This window comes from Cynoglossus semilaevis, chromosome 4, assembly GCF_000523025.1.
Source record: "Cynoglossus semilaevis isolate Cse_v1.0 chromosome 4, Cse_v1.0, whole genome shotgun sequence".
NCBI lineage: Eukaryota > Metazoa > Chordata > Actinopteri > Pleuronectiformes > Cynoglossidae > Cynoglossus > Cynoglossus semilaevis.
The window spans coordinates 8,265,706-8,291,801 of record NC_024310.1 but is presented as its reverse complement, the minus strand read 5'-3'; the positions used below and the strand labels follow the sequence as shown (position 1 = coordinate 8,291,801).

At 39.8% G+C, this 26,096-nt stretch overlaps 1 protein-coding gene across 8 annotated transcripts; it reads left to right on the top strand.

Annotated features, from left to right (window-relative positions):
- The first annotated feature begins 1,020 nt into the window (after nt 1-1,020).
- On the top strand, nt 1,021-25,890 carry LOC103377953 (SPRY domain-containing SOCS box protein 4-like). 8 transcript variants are annotated; one of them, XM_008308955.3, is made up of 5 exons: nt 1,021-1,179; nt 1,269-1,376; nt 8,197-8,277; nt 15,984-16,868; nt 25,730-25,890. In XM_008308955.3, exons 4-5 carry the CDS (start codon nt 16,160-16,162, stop codon nt 25,855-25,857), a joined length of 837 nt encoding a protein of 278 aa, XP_008307177.1. In that variant the 5' UTR covers nt 1,021-1,179; nt 1,269-1,376; nt 8,197-8,277; nt 15,984-16,159; the 3' UTR covers nt 25,858-25,890. The 8 variants fall into 8 exon arrangements, with proteins under 8 accessions (XP_008307177.1, XP_024910751.1, XP_008307180.1 ...); XM_008308957.3 differs by having other exon boundaries at nt 1,073-1,179; nt 1,273-1,376; XM_025054983.1 differs by lacking the exon at nt 8,197-8,277.
- Nucleotides 25,891-26,096: the final 206 nt, after the last annotated feature.

Genomic DNA, 26,096 nt, shown 5'->3' with positions numbered 1-26,096 from the left:
GGCCTCTAGGGGGCAACAGATATATATATAAATACATACACAGCTTCTTTAGAATTTAGAAAATATAAAAAATGAATGAATGATTGCATCAGAGATGCAATTTAGAAAATATAAAAAATGAATGAAGTATGTTCTTCATACTGACAGACATTTAACGTGTGTTCTATGAAATCTATCAGCAGTGGTTCTGTGACTCCTCTGGGAACTGATTTGAGGCCAGCTGCTCTGGGAGACAATGCTCTGATCTAGTTTTTGAGTTCTTTCATTTACTTTTCTTTTAACACCAAGGCTGTAAGATCACATTTCAACCTGCTCTTTCAGCAACAGGAATAGGAAGACAAAGACTTAACGTCACACAATTTTTGGTCAGCAAATAAACAGGAAGTAATTTACCTTGATATATAGACAGGCGTGTAGTGTAGGGACAGATAGAAAGCTTGTCGTGTGGACATGTACATACATGTTATTCCGAACAAAGTCCGAATTATGTAAGTGCAACCAATTAATGCAATTTAGTGTTTTTAGTCTCGCACAACTCTTCTTAGGTTTCTAACAGGCATTTATTTCCTCACGTGTATGTTTAAAATGATAATTAGGCAGAGCTGCCTCCTAAAACAAATGTTCATTGTGTATTTAACAGTTCGTTTAGTATAGAAAGTATAGAAAAATGTAAATATATGAAAAGTTCATAAGGAATAATAAAAATAGAGCACAATGTGTATGTTTTGTGTTACAATGTGTGCCAATTAGGAGTTTAAATGTACTTAAATGACTAATAAATAACCAAAAATAAAATTAAAAACAAACTATTAGTAGTTATTTTGCTACGGACTAAAGTATGTAAGCCACGATGTTGTTTCCACCCTGCGGTAAGTGTCCGGAAAACACATCAAACAAACAGGAAGTGATAATGTTTAAAAAATAAAAGCACAACCTAGGAAATTTGGTTTTAAAACGGCTATTCCTCTAAGAAATTGTTAAGTGGATGTCGTGACCGGAAGTTTGGTTGAGGTATTAGTTCGTTTGACGAAAGTCACCTTTCCTTGATCCCGGTGCTGCAGCCAATCAGCGCTTGTCAGCGATACACAAACGGTGATCATTTCTACAAAACAGGCTGAGGCTAGAAGGAACAAAGAAAACCCATCGCTGCTTCTCCTTTTCCAGGCATCCACACACTTGGTACAGTACTCCTTTAACAGTTAGTTTCAGGAAATGTTAACACCAGAGTCTTACTGTTCATGACAGTCTTGTTTATATATTTGCCGAAGAAAGGAAACTTAACGCCCTGGTTGCGTGTATGTGTGTGGGAGAAAGCACGATTTCCCCGAGGTCGCCTCTCCCCAAATTGTGGATACCTATGCGGAGGTTTACGCACGGTAAGTTGGTTTTAGTTTATCGAAAAACTGACTGTTACATTGGACAATGTTGTGTCGTGACTACGTGAAGAGGAAAACACCGTTCTCAAACTTTTTCCTCTTGCGATATTTTTTTTACCCAGCCTTCCCTGAGAACCGTGGCTCTCGAAACTCCGTTAAACATGTAGTCGATTTATGTATCAGTCCAAGTTTCTATACAAATTTGTGAAAAGAGCTAATATGTAAGAAACTATTCTAATTATTTTTTCTGGTCAGACACATTTTCGTCATCCAGCAATTGTAACTAATTGCACGTTTTGACCTGTTTCAGTCAGGTAAACACGTTCTCCAAAAAGTTGCGCAGTAAATTAAGAGTCACCGATTACGTTAAAACTTCTAAGAGACGATGTAGATGGAGTTATGTGTGCTTTTGCGTACGCGAAAATGCACCGACAATGTTGCAATTTAAAAACAGGTTCGCCGTTCATGGACGGTTTCTTTCCTCGTGAATTGGCTACGGGTGGTTCTAGTCTTTTAAAAGGTGCTTGGTTGACAGGATATGATGTCGTCAGAGCCAAATCAGCTCCGTGTCTGCTGTGTGTAGAGAAGTGGTTTAGAAACTACAGCACCTGATGAAACATGGAAAAATGAAAGCAGCCACAACAGCGCTTCACATTTAGATATCTGGGTCGTGAAAAGCCCCACTGTCAAAGTTCTAAACTGGTTTGTTTTGCGTTCACACAAACAAGACACGCGTCTATTACCTGGAATAATAGACGCGTGTGTCTTATATTCGGTGGCTACGTGCCGACAGTTGGCGCATAAGTTCCTCTTAATTTTATACAAACGGTTCCAACGCTGTTCGTTTGTTGTGTGGTCATAAAATGGATAGCCAAAATCGTTGCCCTGTTATTGAGCGCGTGGTTGATGGTTCGTGCCTTACAGCAGGAAGATTCCTGGTTCGATCCCTGATAGTAATTGAAGATGTGAATTATGTTGATTGAACATAATTATTGATCAAATGTAGAAAAGGTAGACTTGATTGGTTGTTTGTTTCTTTATGTGATCACCTTGCACAATGACTGTGGCCTTACCAGGTTTGTGACCCTGGAAAGCATTAAGAGGTAGAATATGAATAATTGAACATGTTTCTGCAGATTATAAGACAATGTCATCAGAGACATGAGGCTTTCCTGAAAGCTGTTGTTTACATCTCATTTGAGATTGAAATAAGTATCAACAGTGACACAAATAAAAACAAATTTCAGACATTATTAGAAAATGTAAGCCTTGTTGAGGTTTGTATAAACTTCTTGAACACCCTAAGCCTTGTTGAGGTTTGTTTAAACTTCTTGAACACCTGTGCTAAAGTCCAGAGAGAAGAATTAAGAGTTTACATCATAACAGATTTTTTTATCCAATATTTTTTCTGCAAGTCAGTTTAAATGTTCATTTTGTGAGTTAAATGTTTGTACCTTTGTAGCACAAACTTATCGAATGAGACAGCAGTCGGACAGACATTCCCATGTCCCACAAAAACATTCAATCAGTTATTTGAAAAAAAAAAAAACTCGGACTGGTGCGGTGCTATTGCTTTGCTGTAGGTCCCAGGTTCCTGTAGACTACTGCTATGACGACTCCTCATGGAGGAACCAGCTGCAAGCGTTCGGACTGTTCGCACACTCATGGACTTAGTTACAGAAGAGATACAGATGATTTTTGCCCAATTGCGTTGTTCTCAAAATATCGAAATAAAAGACAAATGAATTTAATAATAAAAATGACTTTGTGTTGAAAAGTCAGCTTTTAGTGAGCATTTAACAATTTTCCCTGTTTCCAGGGAGAACAAATTGCTGTATCTCCAGTCATGGTCAGCTTTGTCTTTGTCCAAGAAATTGATTTGTTAAATGTTTTTATGTCTCTTTTTTTTTTCTTCTTGGGGCATTGATAATGTGATTGATTACCCTCCTTTCAGATGTTTATCAAAGAGCTCACCTTGTCTGTCAGCCTGGCACTGTGGCTGGTATTTGAAGTGCAACACTTGATAGAACCAGACTGTCTTGTTTCTTTTTTTACACAGCCTTGCTGTGACTAAGCAATAGTTGAGGATATTCCAGGTGAGCAAATAAGCAGCCAACTGCTCCAAGTGCTCCGTTTGACTTCATTCACTACCCATTGGATTTCTAACTGGTCTGCTGTTGAAAGGCTAAATGTTTTGCCTGTAACCACGCCATCTGCTTTGTCCTCCGGGGCTTTGGCCGAGAGGCTACTGTCCATATCAAGTGTTAATAGAGAACCGTGTGGGTGGACCACAGCAGATGGTGTGATGGCGAGCATGACTGACCCATCACTGTTGTAAACAAGCTGACTGTTCTGATGGCTGCTTTTCTTTTCTTTTGTATTTATTACACAGTCTGGTCTGTTAAATGTGATCAGGTCTCTGTTATAGAAAACCTAATTCTGTCTGATACCATTCAGAGCCAGTTCAAAGGCCCGTGTCATTAATGAACAATTGACCCCTCCTCTCACATTTCCTTCCATCTGGGGTTTGACCCCGTGGACCACTGTGACATCTGTTGACCTCTCTGCTACTAGTGTTTCGGTCAGGACAGGGCAAGATCCTGGCCAGTGCTGTCTGTATGTTAGGGTTGCAAGACAAAACATTTATAAAGTCACTCTCAAGTTTATGCATCAAGCATTTAAAACCCCAAAACATTCAACCGTCCTGCCATTTTCACCTTAAACAAAAACAGGCGTCATCAAAAAGGTCAGTTAAATTGCTAAAATAAATGACACAAGATGCTGACACTGTGTGGTTCGGTGTCAATTACGTTCAGAACTGAAATCAATCCAAGGTGTTGAAGGCTTGTTCTTCTTGACGTGTTTCCTATACTCAATCTGTATACCGTGAAGGCTTGTTCTTCTTGACGTGTTTCTTATACTCAATCTGTGTACATTGTGGTTTTTAGCTGAAAAAAGCTGCAGCCACTCTTTTGCAAATTAAAAAAAAAGAGCAATTAAAAAAGCCACTGCCAAGCATTCAAGGTTTTCCTATAAAAAAATAAAAAAAATCTTCAGCTGCATTGCATCTGTCTTAAAAGATTATGAATAGATGCTGATAATCAATATTTGTAAATCACTTGAATTATCTGTCACTTAAAAAAGTTCCTAGCGACTGCCTATCTAATCTTATGCCTTTAAATATTAATCTCACCATGCAGTACCTGGGAAATTCCCATCCCTCTAATCTTCTAACTTGCCCACCCTTAGTCCAGCCTCTTACACACATGCCTGACACAGAAAAATGTAAGGCACATGATCAGAGCTGAGGCTGTTTCAGCACAGGAGAGCTGATGCTGACTCAGTAGAATGTTAATGTTGTGAAAACCCATTAAAAGCAATCTGCCGCTGAGCAGGTCTGAGCAGGGGTTTTACAGGACAGCAGGTCTTTTCAGGAGGCCAAAAAGTGCCCGATGGTTTAAGTCGAATCACCTCAGTGATTAAGTAAGCCCTTAAAAAGAGTTCTGAGTCAACATTGAAATGATTTAGGGTCGTGCGTTGGTGGTGGAGTTGATGTTTTGGAGCGTGTGGAGATGACTTACTGCAGCTAGGATAACTCTAGATGACGCCTAATGTTTAATCAACCTGGCTGTAATGTATACATGTATATCGAAATAATAGTTGAATCTGAAAAATCCTATCATTTGGGGTGTCTATTAAGCTCCATTTATGCTCTCTTTGTGTATGTGAATGGGTTGGCAGGGTTATTGAGCACTTGAGACAGTGATGAGTCACAGTCAATTTCCAGTCTGTCAGTTTCTCGGACATGGAGGCGGAGAAGATTGTGATGATGTTTTTGCTTGAACAGAGATCCATAGAAGAAAGCAACCTGTGTGTGCAGTACTGTGCAACACTGCCCCCACAATTTTCAATGGTACAGCTATGTTTCATGCATTGAGGTTCTGCAAGCTTACATGATCTCACATAAAGAATGCAGAGGACAGACGAGACTTGGTGTAATCTGTGATGTTTTCCATGACAAGATTTTACACCTTCATATATGTATATATGTGTGTAGCTACTCCAGAAGTGATAGCCTGCCTACGTTATTGTGTTCCCTGTTTCTGGTGGATCAGTAATCAGTGCTGAAAACTGGATTTTCACCCCACTCCTCGGGCAGATGATGGATGTTTCTTGCTGTGCAAAGGGATAGGAAAGCACAGAGTGACGTCACTGATACCCAGAGATACAAGACTTGGAAGATGCTCATAATGCTCTGCTGTTGAAGTACTTTAAGTAGTTCATAATAAAACACATTAAAAGTGTTCATAGAGTAATGAATTAGTTAATTAGTCTGCTCTTTCTGCTTTAGCATATTTTGCTAATTTCGCCACTCAGGTGACACTTACGCAGCTGACATATCTATATTGAGCTCTATTTAAAACACACACTTGTTGGTGTACTTGCGGAGTATGTCAAGTCATTGTTCGGCACATTCAGTTAAAACTGAAGAGTCTGCTGCTAATTGGCTGATTTATTGGAGTAGATGTGCCAGTGACTTGTCATATCTGTCCTTTCTCACCTGAGATGACAAACTTAGCCGTTCAGGTTGTACAAATACAATGTGCTAATATTTATTGGAAAAATTTCTTTAAGTGTGCTATTGTATTTTGTGTTTATCTGTTCTTAGACGGATGTACTGACCAACCAACGAACAAACAAAACAAGTTTGACTCATTTCTCACAGCAGCCTTGTTTATTTTGAGTCATTTGTACAAACAAATGACTTTTCTACGGTTGTTTTTCTGCCAGCGCCTGCACACATTTGAGCCTAACAGCAGAAGCTGTTGGATGTTTGAGTCTGTGCTAAGACTGATGCACAGTTGGAAGAAGGGAAGGTAGATGATGCAGAAATGATTGAGTGCTTCGCTCTCCTACTCGACTCCCACTAGCAAATTGTTTCACCCACTCTTCTGTTTAAAACCTCATTAAAATGTCAAACCATTAAAAGCTGCAATTCATGACTCCCCGTCCTTCCCTCATCCAAGAGGGAATTATGTTATTCCTTTGCTTCGTTGAGCTTGTTGAACAGCATTTTAAATTGTTGACATGTTCAGTTTTGCACAGGATTTTAGCAGCACTGATCCTGTCTCTGTGGTATCGGTGGGGAATTAAATGTCAAGGACAGAGTTGTTGTTTCCAACATTTATCAGACTAATAAAAATAAGTTAATAATTCACATGACTGGACAGGTGGTTAATGGGGTCAAGTTAAATAAATGGCCTTAGATGTGGGCAGTGTGAACCTAAAAAAAAGAGCAGAAAAGAACACTTAACCAATCCTTAAAGTTTGGTATCAAACCTTGACTGTTGACTGAACTAGCTGCTGAGAACTCTTCTCCCAGGTTCGGCCATTTCACTTGTTGTTCTATTGTTATCGTCTCTGTGTTCTTCCTCTTATGGAACACCACCCTCATAATTTCCAATGTTACTCCTCTGTTTGATGTGTAAGAGAACGCATCTGCAGGCTCCCTGAAAACATGCACATAATGAATGCAGAGGATGGGCAGTTGACCCCTTTAACATACTGTTAAATGGTCTCAGTAAATGTATGCCATTTTTAATTTGGGTATCTGTCATTTAAAACATCATAAAAAAAGTCATGTTATAGTCTTATAATTGTGAAACAATGGGTTAAAACAAAATGGATCGGGGTAACAGTTAGTACAAGACGCAGCACTCAACTCTGTGATCTAAACACTTTTCAGGGTCTCGGAGAACAAACAGCAGAGAGAGCACAGAGGGACCTTTATGCCCCATCTGTCATGCGGCTCTCTGGGCTTAATTATACTGGAGTAATTGATTAACTGCCTTGGTTTTCGCTTATGACCAATTTGAAAGTACAAATGTGTGATGTGTGTTGATGCAAGTAAGACTTGCTTCATTTATGGACCCAGAAGACCACCCACTACAATTTGCAACAGCAAACAGGGGACCCAAAGAGAGTTTGAAAAGGAGACTTCTAAAAGTTTAATGACCATTTATATTACGTATACTCATTAATATTGAAAAGATTAGATATGTCCTAATAACCTTCCATGTTTTTGTGTTCCTACTATATCTTTGTGTGTTGCCTTCCTCTTGTGGCCCATTGTTTTATTTAAGCCCCAATTGGGACTTGGCAGACAAACAGAGATTTTCTTTTTATTTAAGCCCCAATTGGGACTTGGCTAACAGAGATTTTCTGGAGAACTCATCCACTGATGTTGCGTTTGATATATATAATACAAAGCGTTATGTCAAAATATTACATCTAATTATGGCACTGAGTTTTTAGTGTGAGAGCTTAGTAGGTTTCCCTGGCAACTATCTATGAGAACAATTATTCCCAGAGCTTGGGACAGGTTTTTCTTTTTTTTTTAAGTCAGAAGACTGGGTTTCGGATTCAAACTGAATGGCAAGAAATCTTTGCACCAAAACCTTGTTTCAGCTCACCATAAACCTGACCGTTGTTGGTCAACACTGCAGATCCAGTGAACCTATACTCCATAACGGCGTTTCACCACAACTAGCTGTTTTTTAGTTTGTTGTGTTATTGGCCTATTTTGTGGTTTATGCAAGTAGTTGAACAATGTTGGCAGCTTGGATGTATATTAACATCAGGGACTTGAAGAAAATTGTCCAGCTCTTGACGGGGAGTATAGTTCTCTTGGACAGTGTAAACAGAGCTATTCATAGTGACCTACACAGCAAACGTGTATGTCAACTGTTTAATAATAAAGCACTCCTTCTCATGTGTCTCGAAGTCGCCCTGATCAAACCACTGCTGCTTGTCTTTACAGAATGCCCAGAGCCATGCTATGACCTGTGACCTCACAGAGATGCAGTTTCCTGACAACACCTTTGCTCAGATGGATTAAAAGGTTTGTTTGTCATTTACATACTTTAGCAGCAATATTTGTTTCACATTCAAAGCTGGTCCAAACCCAGCAGTGTTCTAAAGGATGTCTAGATATTTGTGTTCACTCTGCTGAGACCAAACGCAGTGACCTCGGCAAAAACAAACGGCACCTGAGGGTTTCATGAGTGATGGGGCGTAACTAGTGGTTTATGTGTGGACAGATTTAACTGATTTCAATTATATGTGGCACTTTGTGAACCCTGCTATAGAAATGTGATCAAATAGGTATTGGTTTACCTTTAGATGCAGAGAAGATGATCCAAGGTCATTGCTGAATATTTCATCAAAGAGCAGCTGATATGCATAGCAGGCTTTGAGGTTGGGGTTAGGTTTCAACCAGGTGAAACCTACATTACCCTTCTGTGCTACCTTTTACCATTATAATAAAGGTGCAGACTGATGGCTGTCTCAGTGATTGGGTTAGAGTACAGACACTGTCTGCAGACAAAGTTTTAAATTTTAGCTGGAACAGAAAGAAAAGAGATCTGACGGTCAGGTGCTCCCTTAATTAAGAAATAAGTAATAATGATTCAAAACTATGATAAATATATCTGCAGGCGTTTAGAAAATGGTATCTGGACAGGCTTGGTTTGTACTTGTAAGACTTTGCCAAGAGCCTTCCTCAACTTCTTCAGTTCTAGTGTTGAACCTTGAAGAAGCCTTTTGTAGAAATCACTTCATAAGCTGACCAGGTCGGAGTTCACAATAAATTGATTTGTTCACAGAAATTCTGTTGTGAACACAACTGATTTTTATTCTTTTACGTCCTCATCACTGTTGTGAATCTGTTGAAAAATTCCTCACAGCCAGTTCTGTTCCGCTTCAGGTAGCTAAAGGCCTGCTTTCGCATGTTTGTCGTGAGCAAACATTAACATGTGTATTTGCTAAACGTGAGGGTTTGCACGATCGCACTCCAACATTGCTCAGTACTCAGTAGCCGGCTACCAACTGGGAAACTGGACTGGATTTTAAACCTTTATAGTTTTACTATATTTCACCTCTGTGAACATGAAATAAACACATTGAAAAAATGCTAAAGTGTAAAACCATGAACACAGGGGATTATTACTTGTACAGCCTTAGTTTTATAGGTGAACAGAAGCTGTTGGTGGATATGTTTTCAGAGCAGAAGATTTAATGTGTTTATATGTCTTTCCTTTGTGTTTATATATCTTTCCATTCTGTAAAGGACACACCTCAAAGGAGACCATAGACTTTGTTCACGTGTCACTAGATTTGCAGGCATTTTACTCTGCACATAGTACCAGTAATTTTACAAACAATCTAATGCACTACGTTTTAGTGCATACTTCAGGCTCTGCAGGATAAAAAAAATTTGTCTTGACCTTTGTTTTGCCTACAGTTGCTATTTTCTTCTGTCTTAAATAATTACCCAAATCATATTCTTTCTCATAATTAGTGGTGTTTAAATAGCAGTTGTTGTACTGCTCAGAGTGGTGTTTGTTTTGTATAATTGTCTTGCACTTTTTTTTTTTTTTAATTCCCACTTGAAATCAATGAGCTCCTTATTAAGCTTCCTTATGGTCAAGGTCAATGAAAACAAAGGTAGTGCTAACAAAAATAGCAGAAGCCTTCAGCACTGATGGTCTCTGTTGGAGTGGAGGAGGAATGTGATGAGTGTGCAATTTCTCTACTGTTGAGGCTCCAATGTGTTTCTTTCCTGCTTAATTTAATTTGAGAAAAATCTTGTTGAGGCAACGTGTGTGGAATCCAGGCTACAACACGTCCAAGGCAGAGGACTGAAAGCACTCACAGAGGAATCCCGTCACGTTAGCTTTAGAGGAGCCATATCAAGATGAAGGCTGCGATGTCTCTGAGAAAAATGTCAAAGCAGAGGATGGTTGATGAGACCTTCAGAAAAGGTTAACTCCTTTAACCGATTCATTGAGTGGGCAGCATTAGTCATCCAGTATGTCTATATGCACAAGTGAACGATTTGATAAAACTAACATTTAGGGTTGTTGTGGTAACTTCCACTGTGGTAGGAGTGAGGACATCCCAGGGGTGGTGGGCTACCTCACTGCATATGTCATTGGCTCCACTGGAGACTGAAAAAACAAAGACGTCCAGTTAAGGGTGATGTGTTGTGTTGCTTTTAGGGAAAAGCTGTTTTGGTAACATGGAGTGGTTGTGAGTTGTATCACTTCCTCTGTTACTGCCTTGGAATAATGGCAGACCCATAGTACTAGTCTCATAACATCAGCAGTGTAGCAGAACTCTCCATGTTGTCCACCATCAGTATTTGTCACGCTGTAGTACAATAGCTCATACTGCTATTAAAGAAACAGTATCCTTAAAAGATTTGTGTCGCACGCAATAGAACTACCGGTTGTGATTTGTTGTGTTCATTAGACACACCCTCTGCAGTGTAGTGCAGGGAATACAGTTAATTTCCACAAAGGGGAAATTAGGAAGATTTTATGGAACAGTAAACTGACTGCGACTGCAGCTCAGAACTGATATTTTCATCTTAGACTCTTGTCTTCCATGACTGCTGCTGTTTTGAACACAGAGAAAAGTGGACTTTAGAGTTTTGCGTCAGTTTGTGTGTCTGTGTGAGTGTGTGTGTGTATCAACGTTTCTGTCCACCTTTTTTCAGGCAGAAAACAGTCAGTGTGTCTGTGAGAGTGGTGTTCACTGCTTGGGAAAGACTGTGAGTGAGATCAACAGCAAAGCCCTCCCTTTCTTCACTCCTCCCTTCTCTCTCCCACTCCTCCCAGCAGCTGTTTTCCAGTCTTGGCTGAGAAATGGAGCCAGACTGTTTCTTTTTTCCCCCCCGTTTTTCCCCATCTTCACGTCACAAGCAGGAACTTACCAACGTACAACAAACAAAGAGTACACTTTTTTTTTCTCACTTTTGCGCTGTCTCTTTGCTGGCCCACACTCATCTGGTTGTTGACTGTACTAACCTCATCCTGGAGGACAGACTAAAGAGCAAGTATTTTCGCTCCTCCACTTGGCAGCTGCCGCTGTGTACTCTCGATATCGTGTGAAAACTGCCTTAGCGTTGGGGAAATACTTTCATGGTAAGATGTCTCTTCTCACCAACCACGTCTGATTCTTGACCTCTTCTGTCGTCCTCCAGTCTGTGATATTTTCTCTGTTTTGTTTTTTTCCATCTCTCCTCCTCTCTCTCTTTTTCCCTCGCTCACACTTTCTCTTTCTTTCTCCTCCTATGGCAACACTGTTAGTACTTTAACTCTGCATTAGTCTCTAATGCAGCACTGTTGTTTTGTTTGCATGGCTTTAAAAATTAAAACGATTTAAGAAATGTAAAAACTTGAATACCTCACATTTGTAAAACAGTTGTTGTAATTGTTAATTGTTTAATTGTTAAACATGAAGCAAACAGTTTAATTGCTTGGTGTTAGTAGACCAGACAGTCGGTCAAATAAATGGAACAAATGAATGAAACTAGTGCTACATTTTAAAGTCATGCAAACAGTCAGAAGCTACTCGTCTTCATTCCATATTGTGGGTCTTTTTTGCTAATGTGAAACTTCAATGATTTTAAACGATGACCAACAACTTTCATATTTCCATGTAGTTATGAGAAAGACTCTCAAAAAATCCAGAATTCAGTTGTTTTCATAGTAAATGTTGACTTAAGAGGAAGTTTCAGTTTAACATACAAAAACATATTTTAAACGCCTAACAAAAGAGGATTAAGTAACACAGTCAGTATTTGTACTGTAACCTTCAACAGCTTTTAGTAATTAGAAAATTTAATGTTCATGAAAATGTATATTTATTAAAAAGCTTCGACATCCCTGACATGTGTTTTGGTCAAATGCTGCACTGTGACCTGTCTCTTTTACTCAGTGACCAGGACAAAGTTAGTTGGTTAAACTCAATGTTATTAGAAATGTCTGCTCGTGAAATAGTCTCAAACATGGAATGTTGCAGACTTGACAGGGTGTAAATTTTAAATGGTGAGTTTGAGTTCAGTTTCTGAACTCTGTTTGCCGTGTCTCCCTGTTTTCAGTCTTGTTTAATTAAGAACAAATGTCAGTTTCTCAGGAGCTGCTTTAAGCACCAGAGGCTGAATGCTAGTCATTACAACAACTGTCTGCACGCATGTTTTGGCAGTATTCCTGCAGGACTTTCTGCAGCAGTGGAATATTGATATATTTATGAACTTAATATTAATGTATTAACTAAAAACAAACAAATTAAAAGCATTTAAACATCACATAAATTTGCTCACAAATAGTTATCTGTAGTCCGGGCGATGAGCTGTTTTATGAAGTGATAACCAGTCTTTGCAAAGTGTATATATTCAACCCAAGTCTCCATTGCCCCCAGCAGATTTTAAGTATTAGATATGATGTGCATGTTGGAGCTGTACTTCAAAGTCAGTGTTTCTTTTTTTCTTTTTCTTTTTAAAGAAAACCCTTGAGCCATAAGTGTCATCTGTGTGTATTTAACTGAAGTTAAAACTTCAAGTGTTTGATATTCCAACTGTAGTTGTCACGCTCCCAGAAGTCCTCTTTGTGCCCGTCCTGCACAGATTACAGGTTTTTGCTAGGGAGCCTGGTGAGCACTCTGCTTTAGCTCTGGATCCAGAGCTGTAATTTTTTTAGTAGGGCAGTAAAATTAAGTAATGTAAATTAAATCTTTTAAATTAAATTTGGAAATTGAAAAATCTCTCACCAAAATTTTATTTTTGATATTTGTTGTAATTATGTTTATTATAATTATTATTTATTTAGTTTTCAATTCCTCAGGGAGAGCATATATTGTTAGTCTTTTGATATTTGTTGTAATTATGTTTATAATTATTATTTATCTAGTTTCCGATTCCTCAGAGAGAGCATATATTGTTAGTATTGTGTAATACCGATAATATCTCTAAGATCTTGGCAGTAATTTGGTGTTGACATGAGGATTTAATGCTTGGGCCTAATGTTACGAACGCATGCATTAAAACTGGTATCTGTGTTTCTGCTTCTCTCTGCTGTGATTGAATTTGACTTTGAATGCCTCCTCAACACTCACCTGAAGAGACCATGTACTTCACAACTCACACTGGCTAGGATTCAGACAAAAGCACTGAGCTAAATGGAGCAAAGACAGGGGTGAAGCTAACGTTTCAGTGTTTCGCCTGGACTAGTTGAATAATCAAAAACCAGTGATTACCATTACACAGAGGGTGAAAATAAACATCCCAAAGCCCCTTCTGACCAAGTATGACGTTCCGTACAAAAGAAATAAATAGATTTAACATTGAACATATAAATAAATCATTTAAAAATAGCCAGATTTAACATTGAACATATAAATAAATTAAATCATTTAAAAATAGCTCCCTGCTTAAAAATCTTCATATTTATATTAAACCCACGGTTCAGTGTGTTAGAAAAGTTTTTTGTTTTTTTTTTAAATTTATTTATTATTTAAACAGTGATACAAAATGCCTTAGTACTTCACCAGGTCATCAAGTGTTTTGTGTGAACTAAACCAGTCTTGCAAGTCGGTTGCGAGTTTGAAAATATAAAGTGTAACAGCGGAGCAATTATAGCTGACTGAGGTGCTGTTAGCAGGTCAGGTGCATTCAAATTTTGCAACGTAAAGTATCGCAGGTATTATATTTTTTGTATCTGTAGAAATATACCTTCACTAATCTCACATTTGTTTTACACAGCACTCCAAATTCATGTTTAAGTTATACTCTGAATGTTTCATGTAAACTTTAAAATACCTTCAAATGCTACATGGTTCTGTTTTTACAGATTTATGTTCTTTTAATTCTTTTGGTGCACTGATTCAATTATATTCAGATTTTTTGTTTTTCTTTTAAACTGTTAATTGATCCTTGACATACTTGGGTATATTGAATGCATGAGAAATTGCTGTCATATTCTGTTTGTGCACAGCAGTTGAAATGTGTCATGCCGGTCGCACAGATGCACATGAATTAATGTGGTGAAGAGGTCGACCTCAGCTGTGATCAGAGCCACCGAGTTATTCTGTCTGATAAACAGTTCTTTAATTTCCTGGAAGAGCCTCCATTCATCGACCATGCAGGCAGAAATAACAATGTCAAAGAGGCTGTTGTCAGTTTTGGTTATACAACAGTATTGGTCATATGGCCTTGTCTGTGTATGAAAGGTTTAATGTGATGTTTTGTATGTGTTGTTTACTGTAATATATCGGTATTAAGTTTAGAAGAAAAAAACAAACAAACAATGCATGTAAACATCCAGCTCCCGGCAGTCAACTTTATTTTTATCTTCATAAACAAAGTGATTGTTATTTGGAAAACACACTATACAAGTGACAGGAAGCAACAAAAGCACATTACCACAGCGTATCAGTTTGAAACTCAGCTGTGTTTAGTCTGTGTGCTGGAGTTTCCTTGATTGCTCAAAATACAGCGTACGTCTGTGCGCTCTGTTTACCCTCCCACATAAGATGTGAGCAGAGCACGGTTTCTCAGTACCATTTAAAAGTGAAGGCACAGAAATCAGTGCTTTAGAAGAGGTGTGAAAGAATCCAGCTGAGCTGGTTGTGACCAGGTTAGGGGATTCAACCATCAGCCAAACAGTTGTAACTGTGTAGATCAGGGGTCCCCAACAATTCAATTCAATTCAAAGAAAGTCCAGTCATATCCATTCACTTTCTTTATTTAAAGATAATCTAACTTTAAAACAATATGTCATTCAGACTCTTATACTAACAGAATAGAGTCTAAAAGATTTTTTATTTTGAAAATGTAATGATTAATATTTGATTGATTATAAAAACTTTTAATTTCTTAGGTTAAGGAACTCTGCTGCATGCTTTTTAAGCTCCCGAGAGTTTGGCGGGCCTCATTTGGCCCCCGGGCCTTGAGTTTGACACGTATGGTCTAGTATATCTATCTATCTATCTCCATAAAATATTTTTCCTCCTTTTCATCTACACAATTCTGTATGAGTGATAGGACAGTCTTGTTCTGTGAACGACCAGAACTGTCTGTATTCCCGGCCGTCTCTTCCTTCATGTTATCTGTGTTTCTCTATCTGTCAGACTTTTGTGCACAAACAACATCTGCTTGTGTTTGTGTGATTTAAAGCCTCCCCTTGTGATTCCTGAACACTGTCTGTGTTTTATGTGGAAGAGTCATGTGGAGACATTTCTAAGAAAGTATCAGGGAGTAAGGAAAACATTGGAAGGATTCCTCATAAGAGAGAGCAGGTTTCTCTTAATCGTACTGCAGGTTAGGGATCAAGTATCATGTTACATTTTCTCATTCATTAGGGATGACTATCTTTTGTCTTTTTTTTTTTCAATTTTAATACCTAATATTAATTACATGTCATTTGTTTCCTCGATGGATGGGATTTTGATGATACAGAGAAACACTTTTTTTTTTCAAGTCAGTAACATTAGTGAGTGGCTTTAGTTTAATTGTTGTCTGTCACCTGCCTTTCTTTTTCCCTATTTCTGTTTAGTCCGAACCTGATTAAAACACAAGCTCCATCAGTGCATTCATTTTTCTCTATCTATTATATTCACACCTGAAAACAATATTCAGTCCCAGTATTTTTCCCAGTATTCATGTTAAACCTCTTGTGTTTTGTTTTAGTCTGTACATATTTCATGGTATATTTTGTGAAAGTCTTTAATACTATGCGCTTGATAACGTTCTTGTGTTTGTTTTAGGAGTGTGGTTCTCCTTGGCTGAAGAGTGTGTTTTCACCAGTTACATTCCAGCAAGAATCCACTGTGTTGCTGCTGCGCCCATGAGGTAACGTCAGGACCTGGCGCTGCCTGCTTACCACCGTTGGTCCGTCCATCTCCCTTCCCACTGTCCCATTCACCACAGGACCTACACAGCCATGGGCCAGAAGATATCGGGCAGCATCAAGTCAGTGGATGTACGTGGAGAGTCTTCATATCAGCCTGTGCGCCGCGAGCTGCGGGGCCCAGATTTCTGTCGGCCACCTCGACTGGACTTACTTTTAGACATGCCACCAGCCAGTACTGAGACACAGCTTCGCCATGCATGGAACCCAGACGACCGCTCACTAAATATTTTTGTAAAAGAGGACGATAAGCTAACATTCCATAGACACCCGGTAGCACAAAGCACAGACTGTATTCGTGGCAAGGTGGGCTACACCAGGGGCCTCCATGTCTGGCAGATCCACTGGCCGTCGCGACAGCGGGGCACCCATGCTGTCGTCGGTGTGGCTACTGCTGAAGCCACTTTACATTCAGTGGGCTACATGGCCCTGGTGGGCTCAGACTCTGAGTCTTGGGGCTGGGACCTGGGTCGGAACAGACTGTACCACGACGGAAAGAACCAACCCGGCTCCTCGTCAGCTCCCACCTACCCCTGTTTTTTGGAGCCAGATGAGTCTTTTGTTCTTCCAGACTCTCTGACTGTTGTACTGGACATGGATGAAGGAACTCTGAGCTTCATGGTAGATGGACAGTATCTGGGTGTGGCTTTCAGAGGACTCAAGGGCAAAAGACTGTATCCTATCATCAGTGCTGTGTGGGGTCACTGTGAGGTGTCCATCCGCTACGTCAACGGACTGGATCGTAAGTACAACGTCTCTCACACACACACACAGGCGCTCCAACATTCTGAAGCCTTTTGAAAGCTGTTAAAGCGTAAGTACAACGTCTCTCACACACACATACACATAGGCGGCCCAACATTCTGAAGCCTTTTGAAAGTTGTTAAAGTTGATCGATAGTTGAGCTTTTCCCCCCGTTTAAGTAACGATGGCAGCCACAAAAAACATACTATCAATGATCCATACGTCATTTTCATAACTTTCTCATTCCTTTCACACCAACAAAGCCAGTATTTTTCTGGTGTTTGTCTGCTGATGTCAATATCAGTAGGAAAGTTACAGTTGTTGTTTGGGATCTTTATTTAGAGGCACACGTTCCAGAACCTGTTGTTGTTTTCATATAGTTTGACCTACAGATGCACGCCTCTTTTACTCAGTTTAAACACGTTCTTCTCTCTGACCTTTCCATTCCTACTCCATCTGACTGTGAGCGTTCGCTCCGAGAAGTACGGACTAGGTTGTTTTGATCCGATGCTGCAGTGAGTGGTTGAATAAACCAGCTATATTAACAACAGCATGAACGTAATCCGTCTTGTACTATTTTAAAAGAAGGAATGTCAGTAAGGGACAATATTAAACAATACTACACCGTTGCATTTTATATTTTGATATAAACACAAAATATAATAATAATATTCACAATTGTGAAAAATGTCAGTAAGGGACAATATTAAGCAGAAAAAAAAAAATACACCGTTGCATTTTATATTTTGATATAAACACAAAATATAATAATAATATTCACAATTGTGAAAATTCACAATTAAAATGTTACAGAATTCTACTTGTTATGTAATTACCTTTTACCCATCAGCAGGTCTGTCTGTTCTTTTCAGCGGGACAGACTGTTGTTGTAGTTATTGTTTGTTAGTGTTAATCAGCATCAGTGTCTCAGTCATAGCAATGACACAGAAATAAGAGTCCAACATTGTCTGCCGGAGCCTCAGAGCTGCCACTGTGCTCTGGTTACTGAGGTTCATCATCACCATGAGGGCTGCACCCACAAACTTGCATAATAGGACAGATCAGCTTCCATATTAAAGAAGCTGTAGACATCAATGTGTCCCATGTATCAATCCTGCTGTTGTTTTCTCACTCTGATGTGTGGGAGTGAGTACGAGTGCCAGAGAATCAGGCAGAGATCATATTGTAGTCCTGGCTGAAAAAAACACATAATGTAAATTGTGTGACTTAATTTGAATTGAGCTCAAGTTTTATTTGACATTTACTGGAATCCTGTAACCATCATTGTTTATGATGAGCTCAGATGAACGGCGAAGATCAAGGCTGTCAGTTTGTACTAATGGATAAACTGCAAATGGAAGGGCAGGGTACTAATGGATAAACTGCAAATGGAAGTGGTGACAAGTCACCAGTTTACAGTAGTGACAATTCTGTATGTTGTTTTAGCTTCTTCAGTCTTAGAGTTGATTGATCTGAACACGACAGTGTGATACAGTAAACATGATTAATACTACCATCATTCACTCATGCATACTGTATGAGCCCGCTCAAGACATCGTATGTGATATTTACTGCCTTGGAGCTTGTACTCTGACAGAATTATGACAAATGACTCTAGTGTGAGATATCAGGTTTCAGACACCTCTGTGTGATGTATGCAATAAGCCTGAAATTTATGCATTGGGAACACGCTTCATCCGTCGTCCTTCTTTTTTTTTCTTTTTTTTTTTTTTCAACATTCCCTTCTAGAAATTTGAAGACGGTTGGTTCTTTTTCCTTTACATATATTCTGTAAATATACACTTCACCTCCAATGTGCCCCAGCTCATACAGTGAATCCATACTTTTGATTCTCCACCTTTATGTTGTCCCTTAAGTCTCTGCATTAATGCCAGTGTCTGATCCTGTCTAGGTTCTTCTCTAAACCTTTCTGAAACTTTGTCCCAGATCCAGAGTTATTCTATTATTCTTAAACTTAAACTATTAGGCGTGGAGATATAAAACCTAGGAGGACGTTCATGATTAGGCAGGATATATATCAATACTGCAGCTCGTTCACATCAGGGCTCCTGCGTTACAACAAGACGATCACCTGCTCTTCTGTGTTTCCCCCTTTGATAGAAAAACTGTGCAGCCTGTACCCTGCCCTCAACTGCCCCCTCCACCCCCGACACCAGGGATTTGCCATATGCCATAACTGCTCATTTACTAATCATAAGGTCTCTAGATGATTTAAGTGCAAACACTGTTTCTGTTTGTGAGAGAGAGAGGAAAAAAAGAAATAAGAAATGAGTGAAAGGGCTTAGTGCACATTAAGACTTAGACCATGTGAGAGCAAATGTTAGAGCGCCACTTTAAAATGTCTTAGATTAGGGTTGCCAAACTTCTCTTGGTGAGGTTTAACCACAACAGGCACATGACACCAACTGCTGCTGCTCAAACTCATTTGCACTTGAATGACACAAACTAGCCAGAGGAGTACCCACACTGCAGCACCCGGACAGTTGTACCTGCAGTTGTTTTTGTGGGTTCTCTCTCCTCCCCCCCTCCCTTTCCTCTGTTCTCCTGTCTTTCTACTTTTCTCCCCCCGTTTCTTTTCCAGTACTAATCCATTCTTTCACCGTCTACACGCTCAGTTTTGCTAGGAGTTGCTGTGGAAACGGTTCAGCTGGTTTATCATTGGGTTGCTGGGTGGTTAATTGTTGACCAGGCAGCTCGCTCACTAGTTTGTTGGCTCAGGGTTCACCTTGTACCAGTCTGATGGCTTGTTTTTGTATGAGGTTCAGAGCTGTTAGAAAAATTTACAGCTACAAATACTGTGGACTGCAGGCAGAGACAGAAAAGGGTAGACGGTTGATAAAAGGTTACCACAGCTCCATCTTAACCCTCGGCTCCATGTGAAGCCACATTAACCCTGTAATCACAGTATTACCTGTAAATTAATAATTGTTAATACTGTATTTGACACCATATTATATGCAGTGACCTGGATTTATTTATTTATTTATTCTATAAAGTAATAACATAATATCATAATTACGATAGTTGAACACATGAATTTAAGAAACACAAGTTTTACAATGGAGGCTATAACTGGAGGTTAAAGTGCATTAGCCAAAAGAGAGAGAGTGAACAAAGCCAGGATCAGAGCAGGATTTAAGTCTGTTACATGTCACAAGACTGTTCCTGAGTGGCCAGAATGCATTTCATTAGCTGCTACCTCACCCTGCAACCAACTGCAAAGACACAAACTGTGGCGAGTCATTTGGCATAAAAACAAATTCAAATTAAAAAATAAAGTTTTTTTGACTTTATAACTTTACACCAATATTGATCGTTCAAAGTAATTGACATTTGTGAAAAAGTTTAATTTAAGGATCGACGATAACAAACCCACTCAAACTACACATTGCATCTTTCCAGGCTTTTTACAGCAGCTCTGCATCAGTTGTGTTACATCATCGCCACCTAGTGGTTCTGTCACCTTGACCATTTTCTGATTATAAAAAGTGCAACGTGTGTATAATAGAGTAATATCTATTGTGTTTGAATTAGTGTTTGACGTTAAGATATTTTTTATCATGTCCGTGGTAGGATCCCTACAGAAGGTTGATTGTTATGTATGTATTATTAGAAAGGTATGTATGTAATGTACGTAGTATAATGTACCTGGTAAAGGGGAAAACAGGAAGTAATTAGAATAAGCTGGTACCTCCTTCTCCTTAGTTGATTATGAAGTTGCCTTCCTCACAGAGGAAACTCTTCAGATTTGACACCCAGGTCTATGAATTGGGTATAAGGTGACAATATGCTCTGTTGCACTGAGGCTGGCGTCACAGTTCTGCTCCAGTTTCTTTTCTTCTCATGCATCATTGATCTAATTCTGTGCCCCAGAAATACATTCATCTCCTCCCCTTTTTTTTCCATTCCTTTAACCTGTCAGTGAGGAAGACGTTGGTAGTAGGTACGTGTCCACACCTTCAGAGTGTATACGTAGACGTACCCACATGTCATCTTAGAATCAGGTCAGACGAGAGGCAAAGTTTATGGTAATATTTTTGATGTACTGTGTGTGGCCACAGGTTGTGGTTTATTAAATTAATGAACTAGAAAGAATATATTTTTGTAGGTATACGTTGCTGTACTTTGTCTTTTCAGTCCCAGAGTTGGGTCTCATACGATCATCGTCTGACATTGTGTGTTCATAAAAACCTAAAGGGAAACTCAGGGCCCGTCTATAAGGTATCTCACCTCAGTGAGGGCAGACTGTCTGACGCTGACGCCATCACACAACCGCCGCTTCCTTTCCTCACCTTTGTTCTCAACTAAGTGTTGGGTTGGTGTGTGTGCGTGTGTGTGTGCGTGTGCACCAGCTAGACGCTCCGTCCTCTTTCTCGCACTCTGTCTTCTTTCTATTCTTTTTTCATGAATCTGTTGCTATGTGCTCCCTGATCATTCAGAAAACACCCGGAGCCTTTTATAAGACACGTTTTGTATCATGCTGGACTTTCCGTCTAATGTCCAAGTGTGTGTTGTGGATATCGGCAGCCTGCAAACATGCCTGTATGATAGTGAAGTGAAGCAGGGACGATCAAAGAAGTCGAAATCAGTGCAGAAAGGATTTGTTTTTTAACATTTTGTTTTCCGCTACGCAGGAGAGGAAGAGAGTAGAAAGTCTGTGCTTGAAGTTTTTCTGGTGTAAAGGTGATGCGTCTGAATGTTCATATCAAACTGGAGGACTGTTTTGTCCTCCATAGAGGTTGATGGCCACAGTTCTGCCTTTTCTGTAACTTTCAGGTTCATGTAGGGAACGTCACACAAAGTTTTTGTTCTTTTAACTGTAAAATAATTAATTGTACAGTTAATGATGAGCATCAGCCAGAGAGTTGAAGGAAAATGTTTTCTCAGTTGTAGAGAAACAGATGCCAATATGATATTATCCCACAATTACAGATTAACAACGAGAACGCTGCGTGAGTGCATTACACATGGTATACAATACATAAGTCTGGGCCGGAGTCCAGTCTTGGGGGAGGCCACAGCACTTAAACATGTTTATGTGGCTCAGGACTCCTTTTATTTTTATTAATTATTGATGGTGCGCCATTACAAACAAAGAGAATTGATAAATTATAAAAGACCGAGTTCAATTCTACATGGATCTTAAACAATCTGATGTTGTTGGCCAAACAAACAAACAAACAAACTTCTGATTGGTGGGCAGCTCTAAATTAAATAAGAAAAAAAAAACCTCCCCCTTTCTCTCACACACAATCACTGACCAGCGGTGATACTTCGACTGCAGGTGGAACTGACACCTGCTCTTTTATTTCTACTTGTGATTGGAGTTCGGCGACTGTGGTGGCGGTGGTTCCCAAACAGCGGCGCTGAGCCTGTTGGAGTGCAGAATTACTTTTGCAGAATTATTAGAATTCTGAATAATTTAATTTACTTTTTCTGTATCTGAGTTTAGTCACTCATGACCATGACGTTTCCGTCATTTGATTTCAAATTGGCAGCAACCTTTGTTTTAACATAGAATACACGAGCATCTGTGACTGTACACCCAGCACAGTGACAGTATGACTGTTACTATGGAAACAACATAAATGTGGGGGCTGCACTGATGAGGATGGATTGATGTATGGTGGCTCCTACAAATTAAAAGTCTCTGTTGTTTTGGGGGAGTGAGGAGGAGGATCTATTTCCTGAGAAAATGGTGTAGAATGTCACGAGATGTAAATGTTAAGTATGATATTGATGTGGAGGTGAATGAATCAGTCAAATTCAATCTATTCTAATCCACCTTTCTTCAGGATAAAAAAAAAGATAATATATGGAATTAACAAGAACAAGAGTTTTCTCAAAGGGACCTCTTCATAGATGGTCAGTTTTAGGTAAATATTGAGAGGTTTTACAACAAGTTCTCATCCTGCTTTTGGTTTACAACGTTTGTTGTTGTTGTTGGACTGTAAAATATTTCCCTGCTGCTCCTGAGGTGTTCCTCGTTTTTACTACGACAGAACGATTTGTCTCAGTTTTAGACATTAGAAGCAGATCTTCTTCACAGAGGCAGCCGTTTTCATTTTCAGACAAAGTCTAGTTGTTTTCCCATCATGCCGCGGGGGGCGGGGGGGCGTGTTAACCTTAAATAAATTGAAACAGTATTTAATGTGTTGACGTTTGTAGGTTGAAGGTGTATCTTTATGTTCTGTTCATGACAACAACACGTGCAGCTGGAATCACAGCTCTGAGGTGTTAGTTTGTTAGTTGTTGTTTTTGTTTTTTTTTGTTTTTTTTCCCCATACTGACAAATCATCAATTAGGGGGGGATAACAATGCATGAGTTAATTCCTTTTTTTTTTCCACATTCCTGATGATGCCCAGAGGAACGCTGGCTCTGGTTCCTGGGATGCTCTCAGGCGTAGATGTTTAGTAGTAAAATTAGTTTGGTAATGAGTCTCCAGTCGTGGCGATGTGGTCTGCTTTTATTAGGCTGCAGAGAGAGAGGGAGAGAGAGAGAGAGAGAGAGAGAGATGACTCAGCTGTTCACAGAGGAGGTGCGGTTGACACACAGTGATGAGAACGTTCTTCTGCAGCAGGAGATGAGTTTTTTTATGGCGCACAACTGGAACGGCATTAACAGAAAAATGCAGTATCAGAGTGGTGATTAAACTGTACACAGATCTCACACACACACACACACACTGCACTGCTGCGTTGGTTTCATATAAATAACAAATGAAAGACATTTGCCAAGTGTCACAGTAATTATTTCCAAATCTGAGTCACTGCAGTCAAATTTTTACTTCCTTAAAAAAAAAGATTTTATTCCTTCAGCCACAGTTTTTTGGACTTTAAAAAATGTGAAGTGTAGATGAATTTTCAAACTCACAAATTCCTTTTTTATGTTTGTCAAGTAAGAGGAATAAAGTTGTAGCCTGTAGGTTTTCCAGATCATTAACAGTCTCACATCATGCTGTATCTACAGGGAGGAAACAACAGCGTTCACCTCAGAGTGTTTGGCGACGTCGCCCTTTAATCCAGCACACGTTACATTCACATCTCCTCCTAGCTCTAATCTTGTTGCTTAAAAGTTGAAAATGAAATGAATGAGTAGAGTTGATGGAGATGATACTTTTTTTTTTTTCTAAATGTATGTCACAGAGACTGAAGTACAGAAACATCCTCCTGGTTCTCAGGAAAAAAAAGATCACAGCTTTTTTTCCCAAGGCTGTGAAAAAGTTAAGTAGTTGGAAATAAGTTTATTTTAGCTGTTAATCTCCGTCGGGAATCTTGAAATGAGCCGGCTGTACTGCGTCAGTGCATGAGAAACTGTAGATAATGCCCTAAGAGGGGAAACAGTGTTTTTAGGGCGACAGACTTCATGGTATTGTGTCGTATTGTTCATGTTGTTTATGGTGTCGAAGCTCATTTTTGATATAGAAAATAATGCCGATCCTTCTCAGTTCGTGAACACACTTCTCTCAGCTGTTACTTTGAGTTTGACCTTGAATTTCCTCATATTTTGTATTTCTTCTCAAACCTCGACCTCAACAGTCGTGTTGCTCTGAAGGAAACTAAAACAAATTCCTCCTTTACGCCGTAGCCTGCCAATTATCACGTGCGTTTTGCTCCCGTGCATGTGTAGATGCCCCTGCTCATGTCCTTCACAGTGTGTAAATAGATCGGGAGCAGCGGGAAATCTCCTCCACCAGATGGTGCTTCCAGGTGGAGCAGCTTGACAGCCATAAAGTGGCAGCAGTTAAGCGTCTGTCAATCTGATGTACATACAGAGAAGTTGCCTTGAGACACCAGTGGGAGGCGGAAAAGTCATCGCGCCGCGTCGATGGCACGTGCCCTCGGTGTGTGTTACGTCATCGTCATCTGCTGTTTCTCTTTACACCTTAATTAGAAATAGTTTTAAATTACGCACTCAGATGAAGTCATTATTAACGTCCGTCATTTTGGAGACGTTTGACAGAGGAGCAGAAATTTGTTTGTTACGTGGTTAAGAAATTCATTTTCATTGTTTTTTAGCGAGGGAGCCAGTGGGAAGGTGGGTAGTGGTCCTGTCTTACAGCAGTAATTACAGCAGTGTAATGGTTTGATCCCTTGACCTCCAAACTCAGTGTGTCAAACAGTGAAGGGATTTTTTTTAACATATTAAATAACACCTTCATGTAGTGATTTAAACAGTTCACACCAGAACTGTTTGGTCAGTTTTGAACCGACCAGCGTTGGTTTCCTCGTACGGGCTGGTCTGAAAGTTCATCTGAACTCTGGGGTCAATCCAACCAAGTGAACTCTGGTCTGACTCATCATGAGCTGTTGGGATGTGAACTCTGGTGAGTTTTGTTTTACAGTGGGAAAAGCAAACAGACTGTCACGAAGAAGTGATAAATGACACAATGGATTTTCAGTATGAAAAAAAAAACGGATTAGAAGTGTAGAAACAGACATTGAAAGAGAAATTTGAAAATGGTCTTGTGTGCAGACGTGATTTGAGAAGACTCTGTCTAGAGTTTACATTCACTTTTAGTGGCAGAGATTGGATCCTTGAGCCAGGTTTTCTTCTTCCTCTTTTTTTTTTCCCCTGCAGTTCTTCCCCAAATGAGCAGCTGTTGTATCTGTGACACTGTCCAATCAGTGTGTTCCACTTTCACTCTGAACTTTGAAAGAGCGCCCGACCTTTTACAGCCGTGAAACGTCCCTGCCCAGATCCCACAGTGGCAGAGTCTCATTCCTACACAGTGACCCATCAGCCTGGACCTTCAACCAGTGAACAAACAAACTGTTGAAATCAGGAAGTGATGAAATAATCAATCTTTATCTCCGTTTCCTGTCGTCCCTCTACAGCGGAGCCGCTGCCCCTCATGGACCTGTGCAGACGAGTGGCTCGGCTGGCTCTGGGCAGAGAGCGCATCCATCACATTGACACCCTCCCGCTGCCTCAGACTCTAAAGGACTACCTCCAGTACCAGTGACCACACACACACACACACACACACACACACACACACACACACACACACTGATGGGAGAAAAGCTGAAGCCCATTTGTTGTGAATGTTTCCAGCCTTGGGAGTGAAGTTGATCATTCTAATCACACACCTGCTGAGGAGACGGACTCTGACACTGACTAGGAACAGGTGGTGAAGATGGCGCTGCACGGGGATCTGTTTACACACGCTGGGGATTTTCCATGTGGATGTTTGTTTTTATC

Bases quoted from the DNA above. Each gene is read 5' to 3' on its own strand.
- LOC103377953 (XM_025054983.1), top strand. From the start codon at position 16,160: ATGGGCCAGAAGATATCGGGCAGCATCAAGTCAGTGGATGTACGTGGA. The intron at 16,869-25,729 runs GTAAGTACAACG...GTCCCTCTACAG, and splicing joins CTACGTCAACGGACTGGATC to CGGAGCCGCTGCCCCTCATG.